Here is a 24,327-nt window from a genome sequence, read left to right as displayed (position 1 = left end):
AACAGGAGCTGGGCTGGGCCAGAGAGCTTTCATTTCTCTGGTAAAGCATCCCAGCAAATGCACAAAAGGTTGTTTGAAGCTCGGCGGATGCTTTGGGGGAAGCAGATGTTGGAGCCGCGCTCTGAAATATGTCAGCATTTTGTGTGCTGCTGTTTCCATGGAAACCGGAACCAGCTCAGATAAATGGCCTCGGGATTGCAGAATGAGATGTGAAAAATAAAATCCCGGTAGGGCAGTCGTTCACGTTGCTGCTCACCAGCTGATACTGGTGGTGCTAAACGGCACTGAACAATGCACCACAAAGACATTAGGTATGGGCGTGCACACTGGCAGGTTGCTGTACAGTTCCTCCAAGTGAGCCTTTGACTGAAGGAACTTTATTCATTCACTCGAGTGGAATTTGACAGAATGATTCCCCTCAGAAATAAGACTCTTTAAACACTGGGTCACTAATGGATGCGGAGTGCCCACGGACCTGCACCACATTCCTTACAAGGATACCCACGAGGACCAAACTGCTTCTGAACGGGCTGTCCCAAAACACCGGGGTAAAGCAAGCCTACAATTCATGCACACAGCGTGCTGTCCATAATAACAGGTTACTGACCTCAGTGTGTCTGTGGGCAGTCACTGGGGCAGTGTGGTTGTACTTATCCTCGTACACCTCCACACTAACCTGTCTGACCAACAGTCCCTCAGGCTTCAAGGATGGCAGCGCAGTGCAGAAGCAACATGCAGGCAGCTGGCCAGAGAAGCTTTGGTACAACACCAGAGGCTCTACTGAGAGGGAGTCCAGGAGGATTTTACAGTAGGTACAGTGTTGCCAAGTTATTCTTGTGTATCTGTTACAGTAGCTCAACAGTTGCTGCCTAGGCTACACCAACTACACAGGGGCTGCACCTGAAGCTCACTTGTTGCTTAGAAATATCTAAGTGTGTAATTGTCCTGATATGAAAATAAGTTTGTATGCCTTGTGGGAAGGTCCTCATCTCACTCACTGCCCCAGGAATTGGCTTTTATCAAGCAGGTGTAACCACTGCTGATACGTCACACTACACCAGCTCCTATGAGGGCCCACCTTAATCTGATTTGCAGGAGCCACGACCACTTTGATACGGCTGCAGAAGGAAACAGAAGAGCCAGGAGCCTCACAAACTTTAAACAACTTAATTTATTAGAACCCATATATGTTGCTTTCATTAGAAGAATCAAGTTAACACCTAATTCAGGCTGAAAGTACATTTTAAGACCAAAAAAAACTGCAGTGCTGAAATATGGTATTTACTGATGACCGCCATTCTTAGATCCCAGCACAGGTTTGTTCTTACTGTGCGGCGTTCGTATGGGAGCTAATTCAGAGCAGGCTCAGTGTTTTGCCAAGGGCTGTTCCCCCCCTTCTGCCTCTCAGATGTATGTAAAGAGCTGGAGCCTTAAACACCACCGTCACCAAAGAGAAAAACCAAGCGGCTGGAATGCATCACCACAGTTTGATTTTTTATTTCTCGTCCATTTCAGACTGCTGAGCAGATGATGCCTGTAGCAAAAATAACAGAGCCAAAAAAATCACACAGCTTTTGAAATGTGAAAGGTCCACTTGAATGGGCATCAAACAAGACTTACTTCAGATTGGAAGCCGAGTACAGAGAGTTCAATCACTCAAAGGTCCTGTAAATTCTTTTCACTGTAGCCCTTTTGGAGAAGCAGGGTGGGTTAATAACCTCCAATTCCACTACTGTAATCAAATGAATCATTTCTGTAGAATTCAGAAGGTGCTGAATGCGTCATACAAAAAGTATCTGACTTACAGACTGGTCCGAGATGGAAAAGCAAAAGGTGGAAGTGGTGGATGTTCGGAGAGATCTGTCCCAAAGTATTACACTGTAAATTAACTGGAGTGACTGTAATTAACTGTAAATTAACTGGAGTGACTGCGACACGGGAGGGAGTCTCTTGGAACAGTAAAACTCCGCGTACACAGTACTGAGGAGTGCAGGGGCTGTTCCTCCCATGCAGGTTCCTGCAGAGCTGATGCAGGTTTCTTCCCTTCCACAACCCCACACTGAAACTTGCTCTTCTTTAACACAAGGATTCCCTACAAGCGGTGCTGAATTATTGATATTACCTTTTAAGATAAGCTGTTAGTTACACAACTTTTTCAGCAGGTATCGAATTACTGGAACTGCTGCCACTGATCTCCAGCTGCAGCTCTGAGCTCTGCTCGCTGCACGTGAGCAGCAAAATGGTGCTTCTAAGGTCTACTCCCCGTCATACCTTTCCTCACCTACATAAAAGAAGGAGCATTTTTAAACATCCGGGTTTCATTCTCAAAGGACAGCTCACCTGCAGGTACAGCAAACAGCACTGGTGAAAAAAGCTGAGGATTTTTGCTCACGCGGGTATTCCTGTAGAAAAGGAGTCCTGTGGCTGTACATTGTTTCCACAGAGCTTTTGTTACATGAGATACAAACTGTACAAGTTCTCCAGTTTACAAAGTTTCCTAATTTGCAGAACCAATTCAGCCCCTATTTATAATATTGGTTTTTAATGCAAAGATTCTTACAGATAAGGTACAGTCTAAGTACTTGGCTCAACGTGACAACAAAAGTGTCGTTTTCATACAATTTGCAATAGTACAACTATGTACATATGTACAGAACTGCCTCCTCCTGCCACTTCCCTAACTTCGAGGATACTTGTTTGTAATCATCAGTTTGCTTTGTAGTATGAAACGGTGAAGTAAAAATGGTTCAGTTTTGCAGCACTTCAAGTTCTTCAGTTGAGCTCTCATCTACATCTCCCATTTAATTCAAGCCTTAAAGAACACCGTCACCGAAGCGCGGCTTGCTGTAATCAACGAGGTCATTCTGTAGATCTCTTTCTTCATCATCTGCAATTGAAATATTCAGATCAACTCTCACGTGATGGTAATGAAAACAAATTTAAGCAAGCTTTCCCATGAACATGATGCTAACACATCCATCCACACCGACAGGGCCTTGTCTGGCTCGGGGAATTAAATCCTCTGGGAAAATAGGGCAGCACGAGGGCCTGCCATGGCAGGTCCAGCTGTCAGCACCTGGAGATTCATCCCCTCTGACAACCTGTGACTTCACACTACTGAGCATCGCCAGCTTTGTTCCAGCTGCACTTCAGACACCTGTTGACTTGACAGACTGCAGAACTGCTGTAAGTGAGAGTGTTCTGCTACAGGTTTGAAACTCTCCCCCTAAAAGCCAACTACCAAGTCTGTAACTTTGGAAGGTTACATCAGCACAGGTTACAGGTTGGCAGTTTTACCAGAGGTTGGGAACCACGCAGGGCTGGCACAGAAGTCCTTATGACCCTCCTCCAGGTCTCCAAATAAACTGCAGACGAGTAAAGTGATGCCCTGCCAACTTACACCTTAGGTTTGAGAAATGATACTCTGAATTTGCCTTTGCTACCAGTACTGTTACGGACTGCTATCCTACATCTTAGACTCGAGTGTAACATTTGAAGGACTCTTAAAGGCAAAAAAAGCAGTGCTCAACCTTTCCACACTTCTTATCAACGGGAATCTGTATTCTCTCTTAGCCTTGCTAGGAATCAGCAATGCATTCTTCACCTGTACTCTTCACAGCCAAAACACAACCATCTAGTCAGGCTACTAGGTGATAAACAAACAGCCCACCCATCCAAACACCTACTGTAACGCATGCAGTTATTCTGCAGCTCAGCCAGGAGGCACATTGCAGCAGAGCAGCGCATGCTGAGCAGCCTGCAGCTGATGCAAAGTGCCCACCCTGGGAGCAGCACAGCTCTCCTGCTGCAGGCGGTTCACCTCGCAGCGTGGCTGCTGCTTCATCGCTGGCTGGGAGAGTGAGTGAAGGCGTTCCATCCTGCCCGTCCCAAGCGACTGCCTCTCCCTGCCACTCTCCTACTTCTTGACTTCTATTCCTGGGACTTTGAGCCTCATGAAAAATCATAACAACAAATGCTCAAAACTTACTCGCTGTGCTCATTTACTGCAGGGCACAAAGAACAAATAAAATCAAGGAAAATGTCTTTTAAAACATCTCTTGCAAGAAACTGAGGCATGTTATTCCAGCTGCCATAACTGAGATGGCTCCTGCGTGGTCCCACAAGAAAAGAGGTCCTGAAAGTCCTCTGCATTTTAACTGATGAGCTTTTGCTGCATTCCAAAGCTCACGGTGTCCCCTTATGCCCATGGGAAGGACAGCAGTTCACAGGAACAGAAAGCAGAGTTCAAGCGACTGCCATCAGCTGTCCCTCCACGAGGTTACCAAGGCTATGCTTGATGACAACCTGTCTGAAGCTCTGAAACACTCACAAGTTTATTTAGCAGCCTGCAGGTGAGGCACGTACCCGCTGGCAGCCTGCTGCTCCAGCAAAGGCTCGTTTATCTACATGACACATGCTGCTGATGAGTAGAAATTACTAATAAGAAAGCATGTGGGTATCACTTGATTCGTGTAATCTGTCACCACAAAACAACATTTACTGGTGTGGAAGCCAGCAATGTGCGTTTCACTTTGCATTTCAAACAGGTGAACTGAAAGAAGAATCGCCAGATTGGGTGCTGATGCTTGGGAGCACATCTCCCAGAGTTGTCTATTCCCTTCTATTTCAGTGTACGGCCCACACAGTTGCAGTGGTAACAAAAGCGTTTAACGGAGCTGCTTTGTTTACACATACCAGATGCTGTGTTCTAGCTTAATGCAAAACCACGTGATGTTTTCCTAATAGTTTGAGGCAGAAATTCAGTGGGTTTTTCTTTTTTTAACCTCTAAACCATTCTAACAGCTCTCCCTCCACAATCCCACAATTCCACCTTCTCTTCCCCTGCAAGTAAATTAAGTACAAAAGCTACAGCAGACGCTTCTCACATGCTGCTTCTGGCAGTTCCACTCTGCACACAGAACAAGTCAACAAGTTAACAGGAGACAAGGCAACAAATGGTTTGGAAAATGAAGCCAGAGGTTGCAATGTGCTGCTTGGAGTGCTCTGCAGCAAGAGCCTTCCCCAGGTCACCCTTCCATCTTCACTTACATGGCACACACAGATGTACAGAGATTGGTCAGAAGAGGTGCAAAGCTGAAGCCACCACAGCACTGAGCTGAGAGGTGTCACATCAGCACGTGAAAGTTTTGAGGCCACTTTCAATTGCAGCTCTTGCACAGCAAGATACATAACCACAGCCTCTGGTTTCTAGCAATTCTCCAGCACTTCCGTGTCGTGCCCACAGCTGCATAACCTGCAGGCAGCGCGCCATTCAAGGTACCTGTACTAGTTAATAGCTTACAGGTATTGCTTCTTGCTACCTCAAGCCGTTGGTTTCCCTGCAGAGCCATCACAGCAGTGTTGGTAAGCACGCAGTTCTGTGCTGGAGGCACAATGCAGTGTGTGCAGGGACCACAGTGCTGCCCTGCTGCCTTGCCGTGCTGCTGGGCACCCTCTGCCTGGCACAGAAGCAATGGCTGCAGACCAAGGCTGCCTGCGGGCTGAGCCACACGAGTGGCACAGGGCAGCACTGGACTCGCTCATATCAAGAATCCTCTGAAGTCCAGTTAAGGAAGTGATGCAGTGAGCAGCCAGGCATCACCCCCTGCATGAGGGAGAACTGAACTAAAGAACAACCGAAACTAAACTCAATCCACACTACTGCTTGCATTTGCAAAGTGCAGAGCAGACACACACCAGACTGTGCTTTCCTTTGCTCTACAAAACCACGACCATGAGAAACCAGGTTCCTACTTCCACAGTGCAGTGCACACCAGTAGAAGAAGCCACATGGACTACTTACATTCGTTCGGAAGCTGGCTTCAGCAAGCCATTCAGAGCCTCATAAGAACACACCCAGAGGAATGGACTTTTGTAATCCAGAGCAACTAAAGTCCCCTGCTACAGCTTTGAATGGAGGCGTAACAGAACAGGAGACGTCACCTGGAGCAGCAGCGGTTTTTGTTTTCATCAGTAAGCAAACTAATTGTGCAGGGATCTGATCCACGCTGTTCTTGTGCTTGTTCACATGTTTCAGACTACCAGCACAGCCACTAAACACGCTGCATATAGCAGTGCATGATAACAGAAACCAGTTGCTCTTTATCAGCTTTTCTTACTCCTGTTCCTACACTTGGGTACCAATGAAGTGATTGCCAACCTATCAGTTAATCTTGCATTACAAGGATCCAAGTCAGGGTGCACACAGAACTTTGCAGAGTTACAGCCCTCCCACCCTCTGCACTCGCCCTTCATTTTGCATCATCTCCTTAATACTACAGGTGTTTAAGCAGACATTTCCAACCTCTGGACATGCAAAAGCCCTTCACAAGACATTACCAAACAACTACACGGAATGGCAGACAATGAGGCAGATGCACGGCAGACAATGGAGAGGTGGCGCAGTGAGACGCATGCAGAGGGGTGGGGAACATGCAGGGACGGGTGTTAGGCTGGCACCAGGCGAGCTCTGACGTTTGGTTAACAGGGAGAACCAGAAGTCTGTTGAATCTGTGTACAATGCACAAAAAGTTACACCTGGAATTGCCATCTGGGGTTTCGTTGTGTTGCGCCTCAGGGCAGGAGTGACCAAATTAGCAGGAGTCAAAACCTACCGAGGCAGTTTTAAGCAGAGAAGCGTAATGCCAAGGACGGCAGCCCCAACCAGCTACACACCACGTCTGCGTTGAGAAAACCGTGTCTAAAATTTGAAGCATCTTGATTTTCGTAGCAGAAACTGCACAATTGGAATAAGCAACGGGAATGTTCTGAGAGCTGCTGGAACGTCGCTTTCAAATGGAAAGCAAGCCTGAATTTCAGACATTGCCTAAAACGTGTTTATTCCACATTATAAATTGCAGATCAGCCAAAAGTAATGAGGCTTTACACAAATTCAACAAGAAAACTCGGTGTGCATTTTTATTACATGGGATGGAGATAAGGCCCAAGCTCACCTTGGACGTCTTCTTCTCCACCATCACCATCCTCTTCCTCATTGTAAGCCAGCTCAGCCTGTTTGTCTGCCTCGTACTCACCCACGTTACCATCATCCCCATTATAATCTGCCAGTTTAGAACCCTGCTGCGGATCAACAGGGGATTCATTCTCATCAAAGAATCGGCCTGCGAAGTAGGCAAAGGATTAAGTCAGAGCAGAGAGGAAAGAAACAGGAAGATTCTAAACGAAAGCAGCCGGCAGGTTAGGATACCCAGGTTTCTGTAGCAGTTTTGACTGGAGGAAAAAGGGAGTAGAAGGGAGAGTGCGTGGGCAGGAGGGACAACAGTGCTGCTTAGGAACACCTCCATGGAGAAAGGGATGTCCTTGATGGCTCTGAATTGGGGTTTGGGAGATCTGCCCGCTGTGGCCTTCACTTTGTAGCAAAGAGCAGGGGGAAGCACCCAGACAAGGAGCTTCACTGCTGGTCATCCATGAGCACAGCACTATGGATGTGCTCTGCTTTTATAAAATGCTGAAGAGCACAGAGTGAAGATTTTTGTACCCAGACATTTTCCTGGACCTCCAAAACAATGGAGCAGAACATTGCTGACTTTGTACATGGAAAGGGAGTTTACAGCTTGTGTACCACACTGCCACGGGTTCCAATCTCACCAACATCTGCCTTGTGCTCCACACTGATGGTCTCCAAACCGCCTAATTAATCTGGGTAACATTCAGGGCTTCTGCTGAGCTTTACATTTCCAAGATGTTCCACCTGCAGTATTTCTGTCTGACAGCAAAGAATTCAGAACTGTGCCACACACACAACGGCTCCAACAACACACTGGAAGAATATTGAGCTCCAACTATGAAACGACTACAGACGAGCACACGGTGACAGATTCATGGTGTAACACCAAGCGCGGAGCTGGTGTGTCATGGGGTACGAAGGAGAAACTGTCGAGTCCACAGAATTCAGTCTGCTTGTCCATGGCTTAAAGACAGCAACACTAACCAAGGGCACAGCTCTGGCAACTGCATAAAGGGAGAACGGGATCAAAGTGCAATACAATCATTACAGACTGGAAACAAACCAAGACAAAGGTCTGCCAAAGCAGATGTTAAGTGACTCATGTTGGAAACAATTAAACACTGAAGTAAAACTGAAGATACGATTTCAATGTTAGGATTAAAGAAGTGGTTATTAAAGAAGTGGTTGGGTCACAACGGACAGATGTGAAAATGAATTTTTCCTCTTACAACAGTGAGAACTGGTACGTGGCAGTCATAAAATTCAGAGCAGAAGCAGGAACGGTGCTTGAAAAGCAGCAGATGACAGCTGTGCCCCTCACACGTACAGAAAGCGGTGCCTCAGCCACGTCCAAACAGGAACCGATGATCTGTGTGTATGTCAGGTGTGACATGTTCGTTCTCTATCCAGCTCTGTAACTCAGTAACCCTTGCTAATGTTGTTGTTTTTGGGCACTGCCTTATACAAACAGCACTGTGCCATTTGCACGTGTTAAATATAAAATTAGGTATGAGAAAAACTGAATGTGCTTAACTCGCAGAAAAAACAGGGCTGTGGATGTGCAGAAATGCTACAAGTGTGAGCTGACAGAAGGAGAGGTTAAAACACCAGGAAGGCCTCAGGGAACCCAGTGCTCCACCAACTGCGTGTGCAGAGCCAGGTGTGAGGGATGGAGGCAGCAGGTGACTCCCTGCCCAACACCTGCAGGGCATCAGCTCTGACACAAGGTGCTCCTGGGGCGCTGAGAGCTGGGCCAGCAGAACGGGAGCCAGCAAGGCAGCAGCTGCCTTCTGAACCAGACATGGGCAGCAGCACCGCCTGGAATCTGTGCCAGGAGCACATAGTGGTGTCATGGGCTGCTACCCAGCTCACTGCAGACACGAGCTGGTGTCTGTAACACAGGCATTACAGGGGCTGTTTGAGAGTGGTGTGTTGTCACAAAGCAGGAGAGGCAAGTGACAGCAATGAGGGGTCCCATAAGGATGCAGTGGATGCTAAGAGCCATAGGGAATTTTTGACAAAAGGAATTCAGATAGTAGTTGGGTATCACTAACCTGGACCCTTAGCAGCCCTCGCAGCAGCTGCCTGATGCTCACAGTAAGGCCCATTACAGGACAGCTTCACACAGCAGCACACGCTGCAGCTCTGCTCCCCACCCCCAGGCACCAGGCAAGAGCACAGTGTGCCTGCTGCTCTTCTGAAACCATACAGCTGCAATGTTGGCACCTCCATACCTAATACCAAAGTTAATTTCAAAATCCTTTTTAAATCTGTGCTAATTAAATGAAAAAAAGAAAGTGTATTTTGGAAGCTCCGCAATTCTGAAGGTGGGCAGATGTGACAGACACCCCAACCAACAAGAGGTTACCTGGGCATCAGCTCATGGGATGAGACAAGATGGGCAGTGCCCAGAAACCAAACCAAACCCCTGCCAGGCAGTCCTCTGCAGACAGATGCATGCTGGAGCTGCTCTCCTCTAGGCCAGGGCTAATTTAGCACCAGCGGACCTTCCAAAATGGCCACTGCTGATCAATTAGGAAACAAACCTTACAGAGATAACTAAGGCAGGTTTCTAGATGGGACAGAAAGAAATCCTCTCCCTTGCTGCATCATCATCATGATGCAGGGCATCACACAGAAGGGAGAGGGAAGATGAAGTGCAAAGGCTGATCAGTGCTTACTGACTCTCAGGTACACACAGCGTTCAGTGGGGCCGTTCCCATCACTGCTCCTGCCCCCCATGCAGTTAACCCGTTCCCAGGGCAGACAGCCAATCCATTTTCAAAAGCCAAGAACTGAACCGTCAGGCTGTGTCAGTGTCAGGTCTGCTGTAGCCACTCACACAATCTGCTTCTTCAACCAGCTCATCTGATAAACAGAACAGTCTTGGACATCTCAGGAAACGTGAAGTGGAAGAAGAACTGAGCAAACTGCACGTCCATTGTGTTACACCGTACTGAGTTAATGGAACTTACTGTATTATCTCAATAGCCCCACTTCACCAGGAAGATCCAAAAGTGGTATTAAAGGAACTGGAGCCAGCCCTCGTTATCAGCTCTTTGCAGAAGCCCACATAGATGCCTGTTCCCCACCATTCCATTCTGCCCTTTGTAGATCTCTCTCCCTCCTCACACTTCAATCCCCACCCAATTCCTTCTGCCTTCACCTTTCTAAACTGTCACTTAGAGGCACAGGATGCCCCACAAGCACTCGGACAGCAGAGGACTGTTGTCTCATTTTCTACTTAACAGCTCGCCTTCTCTGTTACTCTGTTCTGTGCCCTTCACCTTCCATTCTTAATTGCAGACTACTTTCATGCTTTACAAACCTTCACGTTGCTGAAAGCACATCTCATACATTCAGTTTATCAGCCAGTGCCACACAGCAGCACAGCCAAGGAGAGAGACACGTGTGTGTAAACCTCACAGGTGGTTGTTTGGTTTCTTTTCAGACTGACACCAATGTCTGCTGTACTCTTCTCTTAAAGTGATGTACCCATAAAATAGCACTTCACTCCTGACCAGGTCTCCATTAGTTCATCTGCAATAAAGTCCCATCCTCCTTTTGCTCCTCTGAACGTACATTTATCACTGACAGAATTTGTTCTCAAGAAATCCATGTTAAGCCCTTTGCTTTATTCAAACTGACTGTGAATGTGTTCATTTTTCACTCTGGATACCATCACTAGGCTGCCGCTTCTCTGGAGCTCCTCAATCCTCCTTCCTTTCCCTCCTTAGATAAATCTTCTTACAGCACATCAGCACGTTTCTCTGAGCTGTTAAAGGCTCAGAAACCACCCCAGACAGCTTCCCAAACCTCTTGGATAAGGTTTTGTGCCACCTATGGGCTGCAGCATCTGACCCCGTGGGGGAGAAGGAGAGCACACACTGAATTCCCCCACACTGTACACCTCTGTGTCACTATAGCCCAACATCTACCAGCTGCCAAACCTGACTACAAGCTCACAGGCCCTGTTACAACTGAACCTCCGTGTCACAACAGCCCCCCCAAATACTCCCTTTATTCCTGTAAGCATTATTTTCAACTTACTGCTCACGTGCTTCAAGCGCTGTTCAAGGACTGCAGGAAGCTAGAGTTTGCCTGTCAATCCTCCACGTGAGAGAAGTGCCAGACAAGTCTGGACCACAGAAAGAAGGTGCCACAACTTTAACAAAGCAAACTTCCTGCACCAACCCCCACGGGATAAGAAATGCCTTCATAACTTCATGATTCCAAGGGCAACCTGTGCTTCCAGAAAGCTTTTCACTGATGGCTGAAACCAGTTCATGATTCTGTTTCAACAAAACCACTGCTGCTTACCCAGCCCTCAGACTAACAGTGTTTCCTGGCAGAAGGCTCCAGAAACTTTCCTTACTGCTTTTTGGACTCAGATTAGTCCAAATGTAATGCTTTGCCACCTCAGAGTACAGATTTTGACCACAGAAACCAAAGCCCAAGGGAAAGCGACTTCACCTCTGAGTACAAACTAATTCAAAGTTGAGTTTATAATAAGCGTGTAACTGAAAAACCCACACATGCACAAAAACTGAGAAGAAATGTTTCAGCACTTGGATTGATTTTCCTTCAAGCATGCCTTTGTCATCCAAATGCTAAACAACTGGAATGAGCTTTTGAAAGCAATAGGTGAAGATATGTAAGTCTGTCCACCCCGTACTACATACAGGAGCACACAGTACAACACAGAGCCCAAACGTTACAGCATTACCTGCAAGGTGGAGCTGCGTTTCAGAATCAACAGAGCAAAGACAACTGCAGGCACATTTGCAAACTCTTACCTGCTGTTCACCCACTAAGCTTCATCAGCATTACTACCATCACACACAGTAAGCAAATGGATGCTCTGCTTTTGTCCGAGGACTTCTTTCTTTGGCAGCATCACTACAGAGAAGGGTTCTGGGAGAGCACACTTCGGGCCAACACACATACACTATAACATCAAGCCTCGGGGGTGTAAGGGCTGAGCTCTGATGAGTCTGTCCCAAACTTGTACATAAGTCAAGCAACACAATGTGAACATAAGTCACCCTGTCACGCACTGACCAAAAGTCTTAACTCAGCCTATAAGCAAGTGTTTCACGTGCTGACTACATATGAGAGATGACACATTCAGGTGTGGCTTTTCTTGCTTGTTTGGCTTTAAAGACACAGTAACACTACATTTCCTTTCAGGCTCCAGAAGGTCACCTGCTGTAATGGTTCCTATTTTCCAAATAAGCAGCATTAGAACAGACAGAAAACAAAACGTATTTGACATTGACCAACTTACTTTGCTTCATCTTTTGCAAGTCGGCATCTCTGCTTTTTTGAAGCTTTATGTGGTCTGCTTCAAGTTTGTTTTCATTCTGACTTCCCATATTTTCACCAAAATTTAAGTGCTGAATAGAATTTGGGGGTATTTCTTTCGCAATATCAGCATTTCCATCATTGTCACCCTGCAAACCTACAGAAAAAGGAGAGTGTTCAGTGCTTACATGGTTCCAAACAAAGGTTTTAAGGCTACCATAAAAACAATCACATTTGAATAAGGAATCAACTCATGATGTGCTGCAACCCTAACCAGTGCCCACGCAGAGCATTACTGATTTCTATTCACTCTCCTGTCCAATGGAGAAATCTTCAAGTGTTTCTCTGTGAAACTTCCAGTTGTCAAACTTGGCTGAAATTGACCAAAAGGTTTTGAAATAATTGGGTGCAAGTGGGAGCACAAAGAGACCGTGTAAGCAGCAACCCCACAGCCTCAGGAGTCCGCGCCAAGAATACATTCAATCCTGTATCCAGCAGGAATCATTTTCTCTTTTCTTTGTAACAGTACCAAATGAAGAGAGGGTGGCCCTCCCGCACCAGGTTCCCGCGATAAAACAGCAGGTATGAATTGGGAAGTTTGGTACAAAAGGTTGGCACATCATCTGCTAATCACAATTTTACCTGGCGCCAGATTTGGAGCGTGGGGCTGTTCAGATGGAAGGTTTACAACAGGCTGATGATTATCGCTTCTGGGAGCTGAAATACGTGGCTTCTTTATAGCTAGAACAAAATGCATCGACAAAAGCCTTAATGCGAAACCAACAATATAACAACAACTCTTCCTCTGATGATCCTGTAAACATCTTGTTGGGTGGATGAAAATAAGATACAGAACTTCCAGCCAAAAATAAACTACAGGAAGCACCGAATCGCTCAGTTCTGAGGATTCAAAACTATAACAGAAAAATGTTCACGTTATATTGCAGTTGAACTTTGCTCGCACAGGCTTTGAAAGGTGGTGTTCGTTATGAAATGCACAGCATTCACCTGGAATACAAACTACATCAAACACCCGAACGTGAAAGTATTAGAATGCTTCTAACCAGTGGGAGTATCTTCAGTTTTAGCAGGGTCATTGTCTTCTATTTCAGGCATGCCTGCATCTCCTCCTGGTTTGACTTTCTCTGTAAGACAAAAATAGGATGTTCTACCTTATTAATCATTAAGACTTGGTTTCCTCTTGTAGAGGCCTCTAAGACCACAAGAAAAGTCCATCATCCACAGCAAACATTCCACGTGGTTAACCCAATTGCAAGGCTCCTTACATTTTCTGTTTAAGTCCCAAAGACCGCTTTGGAGCACTGATCCCAAAGTCAGTCCAAGTAATCGTCAGAAAAGGATGGCAAACAGATGCACTGCGGTTGGTAGCTGAGTAGGAAAAGCTTGCTTTGAGAAACTGGCTGGAAAAGACACAGAACTGATACAAAAAGGTGCAGGTTCAGCAGCATAAGAAGTAGAAACAAGGGGAACCCAAACACCTTTTAGTGGGGCCTGGAGGCAGGACATGACAATCTCTGGGTACCTCTGAACTCCTAGTGCAGGGACACACAACTCACTGCTCTACTGCAGAGAAACACGTGGTTCTGTACAGCAGCCAAGGACACAATACATTTGGCCCATTGCACACCAGAAATGACCAACAAAAGGAAATACCTTTGCCATTTACAACATGATCTGAAGGCAGTTCATTATTTTCTGCATTTTTAACTTCCATCTCTGGAACAGTCTTAGATATTGCCTGGTCAGCACCATTGGGGTTTGCTTCAGCATCTTTACTGGACTGAATTCTCTGTGTTGCCTGCTAGAACAAATTAATTAGAACAATTATTAAGCACATCCATGAAAATTAAAAACAAAACAAACAAACAAAAAACCACTATAAAGCAAAGATTTGCTATGGACAAACCAATTCACATTTATGAATCAGATGTTCACCAAAGCAAACAGCAGAAATCCTCTGTGTATGAACTGCAGTCCTGAGGGTTGGAGCTGTGCTCCTGAACACATAACAGAATGTAAAGCACTGCGTGGCTATAAGGAAATTACAGTGGCATACGTACAATAGCCAAACCACTCATAACTTGGCAATAACACGTGAGCTATTGCAAAGGAAGGGCAAGAAAACCATCACCATTCCACAGCATGTTAGTTTGAATTGACATGGAACAGGCAGAGAACCTTGGAAAGTTATTTTTGCAGGTTCTACATACATTAGCATTCTGCCTCTAGCAGGCACCTACCTCGTGCAGTTCACAAATAAACACAAGGACATGAACACACAGAGAAAACTACCCCAGTAGGAAGAGTTAAGGTCAGCTCAGCTCTTAAATAGATCACAAAGTGGTAAAGGCACCACTTTGCACCTAAGGTCACAGACTTAAAAACAGTTCTAGACTTCAAGATCTGACTGAAGTCTACTCAAAGCAGACGGAAGAATTAAGCCTGATCTTCAAGGCTCAGTTCAACGACTGAGCAAACAGGCAGATGGTCTTACACTGAGATCCACCCCAGCACAACGTTTAATCAAAGCTCAGAGGAGAAATGTGCAAGCCCTCCATCTATCTGAACTGCCGAGTCAACAACCAAAGGACTTTGGGTTCTTCTGCCTCAAAGAAATGTAACTCTGCATCACCTTTTGTTCCCGCGCAATCTGGTCCATTAATTTCTTTATGTTTTCTTCATGTTGCATTCTCATTTCCTTGATCTGCTGCCCACACTGCAGACTTAATTAGAAATACATGATCAGTCACATTTTGCTTGTTGGATTTGTTATATCTGCTCTCCCGTAAATATAATAGGGACAAAAAATGAAGTGGCATAAAAAGCAAAACCTGAGATACAACCATAACAGTCTGTCCAAAACCCTTTGTCCAGGAATAAGGTGTGTAGAGTGGAAATGGACTGAATACAGGAAAAGTGGAACTGGAAAAACAAGGACAAAGCACAAAGACAGGAAAATAACAGAAGTGCCTTGAATGTATTTCCTCCAAACCCTGGAGAGCAACTGAAAATCCAAGCTTCCCAGTTCATCTGTCATCAGCACCTATTCATTCCACTTGGAAAGCAATACATCTCCCATGGCTGTCAACGCAGAAGCTATGGGTTACTGTTACCAACCCAAATAACACCCATGAATGACACAGCTGAGTCTCCCAGTCTCTCTAATGTGTCACACTGAGATAGACGCAATCCAAGACAATTCCCACCTCACACAAACCTGCAAACACCCAGCGCAGCACTGGCAGAGAATATCTGCCTTTCCACGTGACAGTTTTGAGCATCTCTCAGTGATAATCTCTCCTATTCCTTAGGCTGCAGCAGTACCAGTTCTCCCTGCTTCTCTATCAGACTTAAAATCTCAATTGCGTGCAATGTTTTAACTTCAGTTTGATGTATTTGTTAGGAAGACAGCAACTAACTATTCCAGTGGCTTACAGACCTCTGTTCATTGAGCTCTCCCACACGCTTGTTAACTAAGATCTCAGCATTATAAGCACTGGGCAATTCAAATAGGCCAGACTTCACATAGGTTACATCTCACTTTGATATCAAAGTAATGGCTAGATGTTTGATTCTAATGTTGTGATTAAAGTTGCATCATCAAATGGCTGCCCTCAGGTTTGAGAATTAACACGTACAGTTCCTTAGTGCTTTCTAACAAAGGCAGACTTGTATCACATCCACACGGACGTGCAGCCGTAACACTCCAGCACATACCTGTCGTACTCCAGCCTCCTCATAAGGTAAGTGTTGTTCTTCTTGTACTCGTGAAGCTGATCTTCCTGGCGGATGAACTCCTGCCGTAATTCTGCCAGTTGTTCTGGACCAAAGAGCAAAAGTCAGTATTAACATAAAGCAGAACGTAAAACAGATACAACACTTGTTGTAGAACAGCTACAGCACGAGGCAGACACAACACTCCTACTATTGCTGATTAAAAGTTGCTCACGTTTTGTTATTTCTTCTACATATAAAGATTCTCTAACTTGAAAAAGATGCCTGCTTACTCCAGTATGTCAAACACCACCACAAGATACAGAACAACTCTTCTAACACTATGGAACCAATGCCAAAAAAGGCCGAGCTGTTCTTTACCCTTCCATTCCAAAGCTGCACACAGTGCTGCCTCACCTGCCTGGGAAACCTCCCTGGTTTCCAGACAAGAACCTGTTACAGTGAGTAACACAGAAGTACCATTACATTACTCTTCCTCAGCACTGAATGTACAAAGAAGGTACTTCCACACTGCTCAAAAAACCCACCCGGTACAATTGTTTGAGTGTTTTTTCTCCTGCTTCTCAAATAACGACCTGAACTCCCTACACCATTAACAGCAACCGTGCAGACAGGCAGAAATGCCAATATGCTGCCTGCAGACATGCACAAACATTGGCGATAGCTGGTGCAGACTTCCCTCAGAGCACTGCACGGTTCCAATGCCTGCAAGGACAGCCCTACAAGATCCAGCACTGCTGGTCCAGCTGTCCTGAACCGCACAGTTGGTCGGGAAAACAACTGCAGCATCTTGGAATCAAGCAGTGTCAGAACAGAGCCTGGCTGCAGACAGGAGAGTCACGGCTGTGGGCACCAGTCCTGCACTGAGATGCAGAGCAGACATCCAACAAGCACTGCAGCACACCCAGCACTGCCTGGGCTTCCATTCCACACACTGCAGCAGCTGGGCAGTTCCAAAGTACAGCATGGCCATAAATTCCTTACCCTTCAGACGATGTATGTCTGCCATCTGGTACGAGATGTTGTTCTGCAGCTTCACCTGAAAGGCAGAAATGTTACATCACTGTAGGCCATCTTCAGCAGAGCAGGGAGGTACAGACTACAAACATTTGGCTGCTCCTTAACTTGTTCTTTTTCATTATGAAAAAGGGCAGATGGAGCCAGGACTCCCCTAGACCCCCTGCATTCCAGTGCTGCAAAGGGGACAACGAATCTCCAAAGTCAAAGCAAAAGCATATAAAAGTAAACAAGCAGCACCGTTAGCAAAACAACTTCTGTATAGTTAAAGCCAATATTTAATGTGATGCTACATTAAGTTCTTAACACAAATGATACTTTTAAGACAGAACAGGGCATCAGTAGACCTCCATAACTGCTACATGTTGGGTATTTTCAGTCAGGAAAAAACAGCAGTTACAACAGAAAGAAATGCACGTTTGGAGCATGGAGCAAAGGTGTTCTCTCTTGTTTTTACAAACAAAAGCAGTAGAAATTAAGAGAAAAACGCACACGTAGAGCACAGTGAGACAGGGTGCCACAGTCCCAGGCCATCAGCAGGCAACGTGGATACTGCAATTCTTATCCTGCAGTTCCATGACTGATGTAAGGGGTAACTAAAGGGTGCTGAGATGGAGCATCAGCCTCGACCACACTGCTGGAAGCCAGTGCAGGCAGCCCGCAGGGACACCTAAAGAGCCTTCTCAGCATTACACAGCCACACACTTGAGAACCAGTTACACGCACTCTGCCCACCACAAAATCAAAGGCATTCCAGTTACAGGACTGACAGATCACCCAGATAAAAGGAGAGCTTGCTCTGGGCTTCCTGCGCTCCATTTTAGCAGCACAAGCAGGGCCTGCAGCAAGGAGCGCACACAGAAGGCCAACAGAAAAGCAAGCTCTGAGCCGCTGCTCCTTTGGGCGCCCATCCTGCCAGCTCAGCACCAGAGCAGAACAGTGCAGGGGGGATGACTGAGCTCCGAGTAAAGAAATGCACTGCTCTGTCTCCAGAGAAAGGCAAAAGCAGGTGATGTAAAAAACAAAAACCAACACAAAACCACCAGCGATAATCGCCAACTTTTTCCTGTCCTCCACTCTCATGCAGTTCTTCCCCAGAACACAAGAAACTACCAACAGAGACCCTGCAAAGCACTGGGCTGTTTTCAAACCTTCACCTACCAGAACTGATAATACAGGAAGCCCTGCTGCCAGCCCGCTTCTTCCTCACCCCATTAACAGCTGATTGTGAAGCAGGGGAGGAACCGTCCCTCTGCACACAGGAGCTTGATTTGGAGATGGGATGTTTTATCACACAGTCCTTCATTCTGACAACTTGGGGTTTCACACAGAATTTACAGCCCAACCTGCCTGGCTGACAGCAAAGGGCCCTAATCCGAGGGACGGGGAGGGGAGAAGCATTTCATGATTCCTGGCATCTGTTCCACCTCCACATGCAAAAAAAGCCACCCCGCAAACCACGGCACCAATCCAGCCCCTCCAGGTCTGTGTGCTCCTGGAAGCCAGAGCCATTTGTACAGCCTGTGCTCCTCATGGCTCCCCAGATCCTTTCCAAGGCAGCTGGGAAGTCTAACAGGAATCCTCTGTAGTTCACTGAGCCCCGCATGGGAAAACAAACATCACAAACCCTGTGCTTGCCAGAGCCACTTCCAGGCAAGGCAGCACTTGCAGTGCTTCTGAACTGCAGGTGCCCCTCGTAACAAAAGGCAGCCAAAGAAAAGAAAGTTACCAACACACTGGAGCTTATCTTTATGTATTTACTGCATTTACCTTTATGTATTTATTGCAGAACAGAACAGGGGTGGTAACTGCTTCCCAATGAAACGAGCAGTGAGCTGCAAACACCCACCCCTACCTCACAGGTGTTCCAGCCCCATAAACTGCTGCCAAAGCAGCACACAAAGGTGTCCACGCCACCCCAGGAATGGCCATTCCCCATTCACCACAGTGTGTGCTGGAACTGCACATGAGAGCCCTTTTAAAAGACTGACAGTAAAAGGGGATGTACTGCACAACCTTCATACTCCATCAAGTGCCCTTTTCCCAACAGCCAGCGTTACCTCCGTGCTGCAGCTTTGGAGATGCTGCTGCTGAGGAACAAGAAGCAAGATTAGGAAGCTGCATTCAACAGCACTGCTGTAAAGCTACAGCTTTGCAAACTGAGGCTGTCGAGGAGCTCAGGCAGAAAAAGACACAGGCAGCTGCTTCCAAGGGGGTTTCACCAAGCAGGTTCATCCCACAAGCAGCACTTGTAAGCACCAACAAAGGGACAAAGATTTATTACGCAGCTGGCACAGCCACCAGCAGCTCTGGAATGAAAAAGCTGCACTCCTGGGAGCTGCAAGAGCAGACACAGACAGGATCCCCTGCACACCGTGTGGCTGCCGTTTGGAAACTCTCCACCACAAATTCCTGCCACTCGATCTTCCTGCTGAGCTGACTGCAAAGGGAGAGTAAAGCAAAGACAAAACATTTCCTGGTCATATACAAACAAGTACGAAACGCCGAGGAACCAAGTGACAGACGTGCATGTCCCAGCACCAGGACAGTCACAGCCCATCTGCCTCATCCCCAGGGCAGCCTGTTGTGAGCACCGTGTGTTCCGTCACAGCCCCTCCTCACATCTCGCCTCCAGCACAGAGGCAAACCTGCACATTCCTTTTCATTTCAGTGTATTTCCGCTTCCAGAAAGACTCTTCTCTTCCGAACTGCAGTTACAAAGATCCTCCTATTTGTTTGTTCAGCCTCCTTAGATCTTTCTTTGTGATTCACCTCCAAAGATCAGCCATAACACCCCTGTGAGATCTGGGCAGCAGTTGTGGTGAGCCCACAGATCAGATCCAACCCCATTCACCACCCCTTGTTCCCCAGCTCCAGGCGTACCAAAGCAAGGCGTTCACCTGTACACCAGGGACTCATATTCACTGCAGCCTGCAGACACGTGGCACTTCCCTGCTGCGCCTCAATGCTCCTCAGTGCCCTGCCAGGATCCTCCCAGCTCACACTGTGCCAGCAGCAGGGGCTGCCTTTCTGCAGCCTGGAGTGGGAATGGGTTGCGTGCACATTGCTTTCTTCTATTATTTGTTTTGTTTCCTCAAACAAGACACCGGAACGCTCAATTACTGCAGCACATCTGTCACAAGAGCAAACAGCAGCACAGTGGGACATGCAATGCACACAGAGGATAGAGACAAAGCTTTGGGCTTGCTGTTCACTGAGCAGGAAGGGAGCACCCGCAGACATCCTGCTTCCCTCAGCACTGGGAGATACGTGGCTGATGTGCTGAGCTGGGAGGGGAGCACAGAGTGCAGCAACAGCCAGCAGAACAGCAGCTCTCAATGGAGTTTGCTACGAAGCAAAGCTGGGTTCATTGTGGGCACCCCCAGCACCCTGGGGAGCACTGCTGTGGGAGCTTTGTTAGAGCCCTCACATTTCACAAAGGGACCGGAATCATTGTTGTAACATAACAGCGTGTGCCAGAGCATCTCTGTAAGATGTCCTGAGGATATACACATCAGGCAAGGCTTCAGGTCCAACCATTCGCACACAGCACTCACTGACACGCAGAACACACCGGCTTACAGTCCTACAGCTCAGCTCCTGCCTTTGAGCACCTCCCACAAACCTCAGCCCCTTCATCCCAGTGCAATGGTTGCGCTGTGACACTGAGCGCTGTGACACTGAGCGCTGTGACACTGAGCACTGCTCGCCACGCGTTGACTTTCGGCCACAACTCAAGTCTCCCTCCCCGCTCGTTAAGGCTCCCACTGATCGGTCCGGCCGCCCGCCGCTCACCCTGCTGTCCTCGCAGCGCTTCACCTGCCCGTCCCTGGCCTGCAGCTGGCTGCTCAGCTGGCTGTAATCCGCCTCCTTCTGCTCCAGCTGTTTGCGGTGCGAGTCCACCCGGCCCAGCAGGTCGGAGTTGCGCTTCTCCAGCCGCCCCCGGGCCACCTCGGTGCGCTGGGCCTGGCTCTGCAGCTCGGCCAGCTCCTCCCGCAGCACGGCCTGGCGCGACGCCGCGTTCCAGCAGTTGAAGGCGAGCACGGCGACCAGCAGCAGCAGGGCGGCCAGCAGGAACGACGGCAGGCGGCCGCCCCGACGGTTGGCGCCGAAGCCCACCATGGGGAGACCGCCGGGCGGGGGCTGCACCCGCTCACCGCCTCCGCCCGCGCCTGAGAGGGGCCGCGCACGGCGGGAACGGGTCGGACCGGGTCGGGTCGGACCGGCGGCGGACACGCACAGGCCGCAGAGCCGCGCTGGCGGCGCACCGCCCTCCTCCCGGCCGCCCGCAGCCCCGCCCCTTCCGCCGCCCGCCTCTCGCGAGACGGAACGCTGCCAGATCTCGCGGGAGCGCCGCGCGCCGCCGGGCTGGCCGTGCCCCATTGCTACAGCGCCGCCTGGCGGGCGCCCCGGGAGGGGTCAGCGGGGCGCTGTGCGCTCCTGGTCACCGAGCAGCCCCGCTCCTTTGCCGTGCAGCCACGGCAGCTCCGTCTCACGGGGGAGGGACAGAACGTGGCAGCGCGGGGCGCTCGGTCCCGGTCCCGGCATCGGTCTGTTCCGTGCTCGCCCCGCGCGGCCGCTCCAGCTGCGGGGACGCCGCCCGCACAACCGCCTCATCCCGCTCCGGGCGGCGCTGCGTGCAGTTGCGCGGTTCGCCCTGCAGGGGGCGCTGTGCTCCGCTCCTGCTGCTGGCGGCGCCGCTCCGCTCCCGCTGCGCCCCGCACCGCGATGGGCGGGATGGTCGGAGCTGCGCGCCCGGACTGTGTGCAAACAAAGAGCGACCTGCCGGGTTACACACAGCGCCGCCCTTCCAAGCTGCCCGCTGGTCCCGCGGGGCTCAAACTACTGCCTGCTTTTATTCGGTCAGCACAACACGCTTCAGTTCAAGGAAGTTCTCCGGAGCTCCTGGGAAAAGGTGCCCGGCCATTGAGCTGCAGAGGAGAAACGTGCCTGCAGACCGATGGAAGTTGGCAAGGGGGGAGTCAGAAAGTTGGCCGGGGGGAGTCGGGAGGTTCCTCAGTGTCACAGGTTACCCTAAAATCTACCTGCACCCAGGACAGTCAGACACGGACCGCTGGGCTCGGTTTGTTGGTTTCACGGTGGTTGGAGCAAAGGAGGAAAAAGGAAACCACCGGGCAGCACCGTGTGTGGGAAACACGTGGTGGTTCTCGGGGTATGAAAATGAAGGTGAGCAGAAGGGGTTATGGAACGGCAGGACAGCAGCAGCAGAGGGGCTCCTGTCCGTTCTGGTAGTGCAGACAGGAGGAGCAGCCACGTACCTGGTGGTCTCTGCTCTCTGGTGAAGCCTCCTGTGTCTGCGTGGGCACTGGAAGGAGGAGAAAACCGGTGGGGAAAGAGGAATGAAGGGGGTAGGATGGACGTGCAGAATGAAGGGCAGGTTCTGTCAGTGCGCGGATCTGTGCCGTGCGGCTTCCTGAGCGCTGCAGATCTCATCAGGAGCTCCTGACAGGTCATGAACTGAGGGGCATCAAAGGGACGGCAGGGGAGCCCAGGAAAGGCAACGAGGAGCAGAGCTGCAAAGAGGCGCTGGGGGCAGTGAGTGATGTGGAGGGGATGAATAGCAGAGGTTATTTCTCCCGCACGACTAACGAGCAGTGGGTGAAACCTGCAGGCGGCGGGGTAAGGAGGGAGGCGTGATGTCTGCGCTCCTTGCACGCTGTAATTGTGCATCAGCACTGCTGTGCTGTGCAGGTCAGGAGTGCAGCTATGTGAGCTGCTCGTGGAGCTGCACCTCCGGGGCTGATCAGCACACGGCTGAGATTGCAGCGGTGTGCGTGGTAAGATGCACAGAAGATGAGTGAATCTCATTGGATTCATGTTCCCTCTGCACGAGCAGCACGTCGGAGCCATGGAGGAAGTTGGTAATAATGAAGTTATAGCTTTTTTCAGAAGGCATCCTAATGTTTTCCAAGGTCAGAACTGAGCAGTAAATGCAGGGCAGTGCGGGCTGCAGCCTGAGACCCTGTGGGACCCTGTGGGACCCTGCAGACAGTGCTGTCATTCCAGGGAACCTCATAAGCGAAGGAAGTGCTGCTGGTATCTCAGCGTATTCTTCATACACACCCTATCGCATAATTAAGGCCTGACCCCCAGGAAGCTGAGGATACCACCCCTCTCCTCCTGATTAGAGCTGCAGTCAGCAGGAGTTGTGCTCCTCGATGTTTTGGAAGCAGAAGCCGCCGCTGCCTGTGGGCACAGAGATCACCTGCTGGAAAAAAGGCATCCAGAGGTACAAAGGAGCAGGGAGGGTCCGGCACCGTTGGCTGCTGTGGCTCCAGGGCTGGACAGGTGGAGGGGAGAACACACGCTATTGTTTCTGTGGATGGATGGAGGGCACACAGAGCGATGAGCAGCAAGGCAGTGAGTTCCTAAAAGGCCGATTGTGTTCCAAGAATATGCATTCTGACTTACAAGTACCTGAAATTCCCCAGGCAGTTTCCTGGCTCGCCCCTCTCCCTGCGCTGCATGCAAAGAGCTGCTCTAAAGCTTCCAGGCTCTGTGCTCTCCTGCAGCGTTTGCAGGCAGGTCACAGACATCCCGGCAGTGGTTTAGTGGAGCAGGATGGCTTTTTCCTGATGAAATGCACATTACGTGCCTGATTCTTGTCTGACTTTGCTGCAGATATTCTGCCTGGCAAAGGGTTTTCTGGCTGTTGTTTATTTCCCTTTTGTTTTCTGCTATAAAGCATAGGAAGCCCAATATTTTGGGCTTCCTATTACCCATTTACCCTATTACGATTACCTGGCGTGCCAGGTATGGCTGTGGCTGAGGACTGAGAGCGCTGCTGCCTCCTTTGGGTCATTCCCTTGTGGGTAAGACGTGGTGCGTACAGCTCTGACACTGGCACAGCGCTGCTGCTTCCCCACACGGGATGTTTGAGCTGATGTGCTGATAGTGAAGCATCGTGGTCCTGTGGGATGGCTGAGCAGCTCCTGATGCTTTGGTTGCTGCCGTCTGATTGCCGCGCTCTGCTCAGTGGGGGCAGACAATGCGCTCTAAGTGAGCTCAGCAGCACTTCACCTCCAAGGCAGCGCTGCAGGTGTGGATTCGAGTGAGCACTTCTGGCAACGTGCAGCACTCAGCACAAAGACGTTTCCTCTTCCTGAAGCAAAGAATCAACTGGTGAGGATGGCAGAGCGGTGCTGTCTGATGACAGGCTGCTGGGCACGCTCCCGTCTCCATTGCGTTGCTTGCAGTCCCTGCTGTGCGCTTTGCTGACATCTCCTTCATTTGAGGCTTTATCAAAAGTCAATACAAGAACC

At 49.0% G+C, this 24,327-nt stretch overlaps 1 protein-coding gene across 4 annotated transcripts; it reads right to left on the bottom strand.

Moving 5' to 3' along the window:
* Window positions 1-1,153: 1,153 nt before the first annotated feature.
* Window positions 1,154-21,399, bottom strand: GOLM2 (golgi membrane protein 2). Of its 4 annotated transcripts, none has more exons than XM_072345309.1 (10): window positions 20,840-21,392; window positions 17,012-17,066; window positions 16,010-16,112; window positions 14,925-15,015; window positions 13,946-14,093; window positions 13,336-13,416; window positions 12,914-13,012; window positions 12,255-12,428; window positions 6,954-7,121; window positions 1,154-2,887 (listed from the first exon to the last, which is right to left on the bottom strand). In XM_072345309.1, exons 1-10 carry the CDS (start codon window positions 21,164-21,166, stop codon window positions 2,814-2,816), a joined length of 1,320 nt encoding a protein of 439 aa, XP_072201410.1. In that variant the 5' UTR covers window positions 21,167-21,392; the 3' UTR covers window positions 1,154-2,813. The 4 variants fall into 4 exon arrangements, with proteins under 4 accessions (XP_072201410.1, XP_072201411.1, XP_072201412.1 ...); XM_072345310.1 differs by having other exon boundaries at window positions 13,946-14,090; window positions 20,840-21,386; XM_072345311.1 differs by lacking the exon at window positions 6,954-7,121 and having other exon boundaries at window positions 20,840-21,399.
* Window positions 21,400-24,327: the final 2,928 nt, after the last annotated feature.

The sequence above is a fragment of the Excalfactoria chinensis genome, chromosome 10, assembly GCF_039878825.1.
Source record: "Excalfactoria chinensis isolate bCotChi1 chromosome 10, bCotChi1.hap2, whole genome shotgun sequence".
NCBI lineage: Eukaryota > Metazoa > Chordata > Aves > Galliformes > Phasianidae > Excalfactoria > Excalfactoria chinensis.
This window is presented reverse-complemented; position numbering and strand designations above follow the sequence as displayed.

Bases quoted from the DNA above. Each gene is read 5' to 3' on its own strand.
- GOLM2 (XM_072345309.1), bottom strand. From the start codon at position 21,166: ATGGTGGGCTTCGGCGCCAACCGTCGGGGCGGCCGCCTGCCGTCGTTC. The intron at 17,067-20,839 runs GTGAGCGGCGGG...TCTGCCTTTCAG, and splicing joins AGCGCTGCGAGGACAGCAGG to GTGAAGCTGCAGAACAACAT. The intron at 13,013-13,335 runs GTTAGAAGCATT...ATTTTGTTCTAG, and splicing joins AACTGAAGATACTCCCACTG to CTATAAAGAAGCCACGTATT.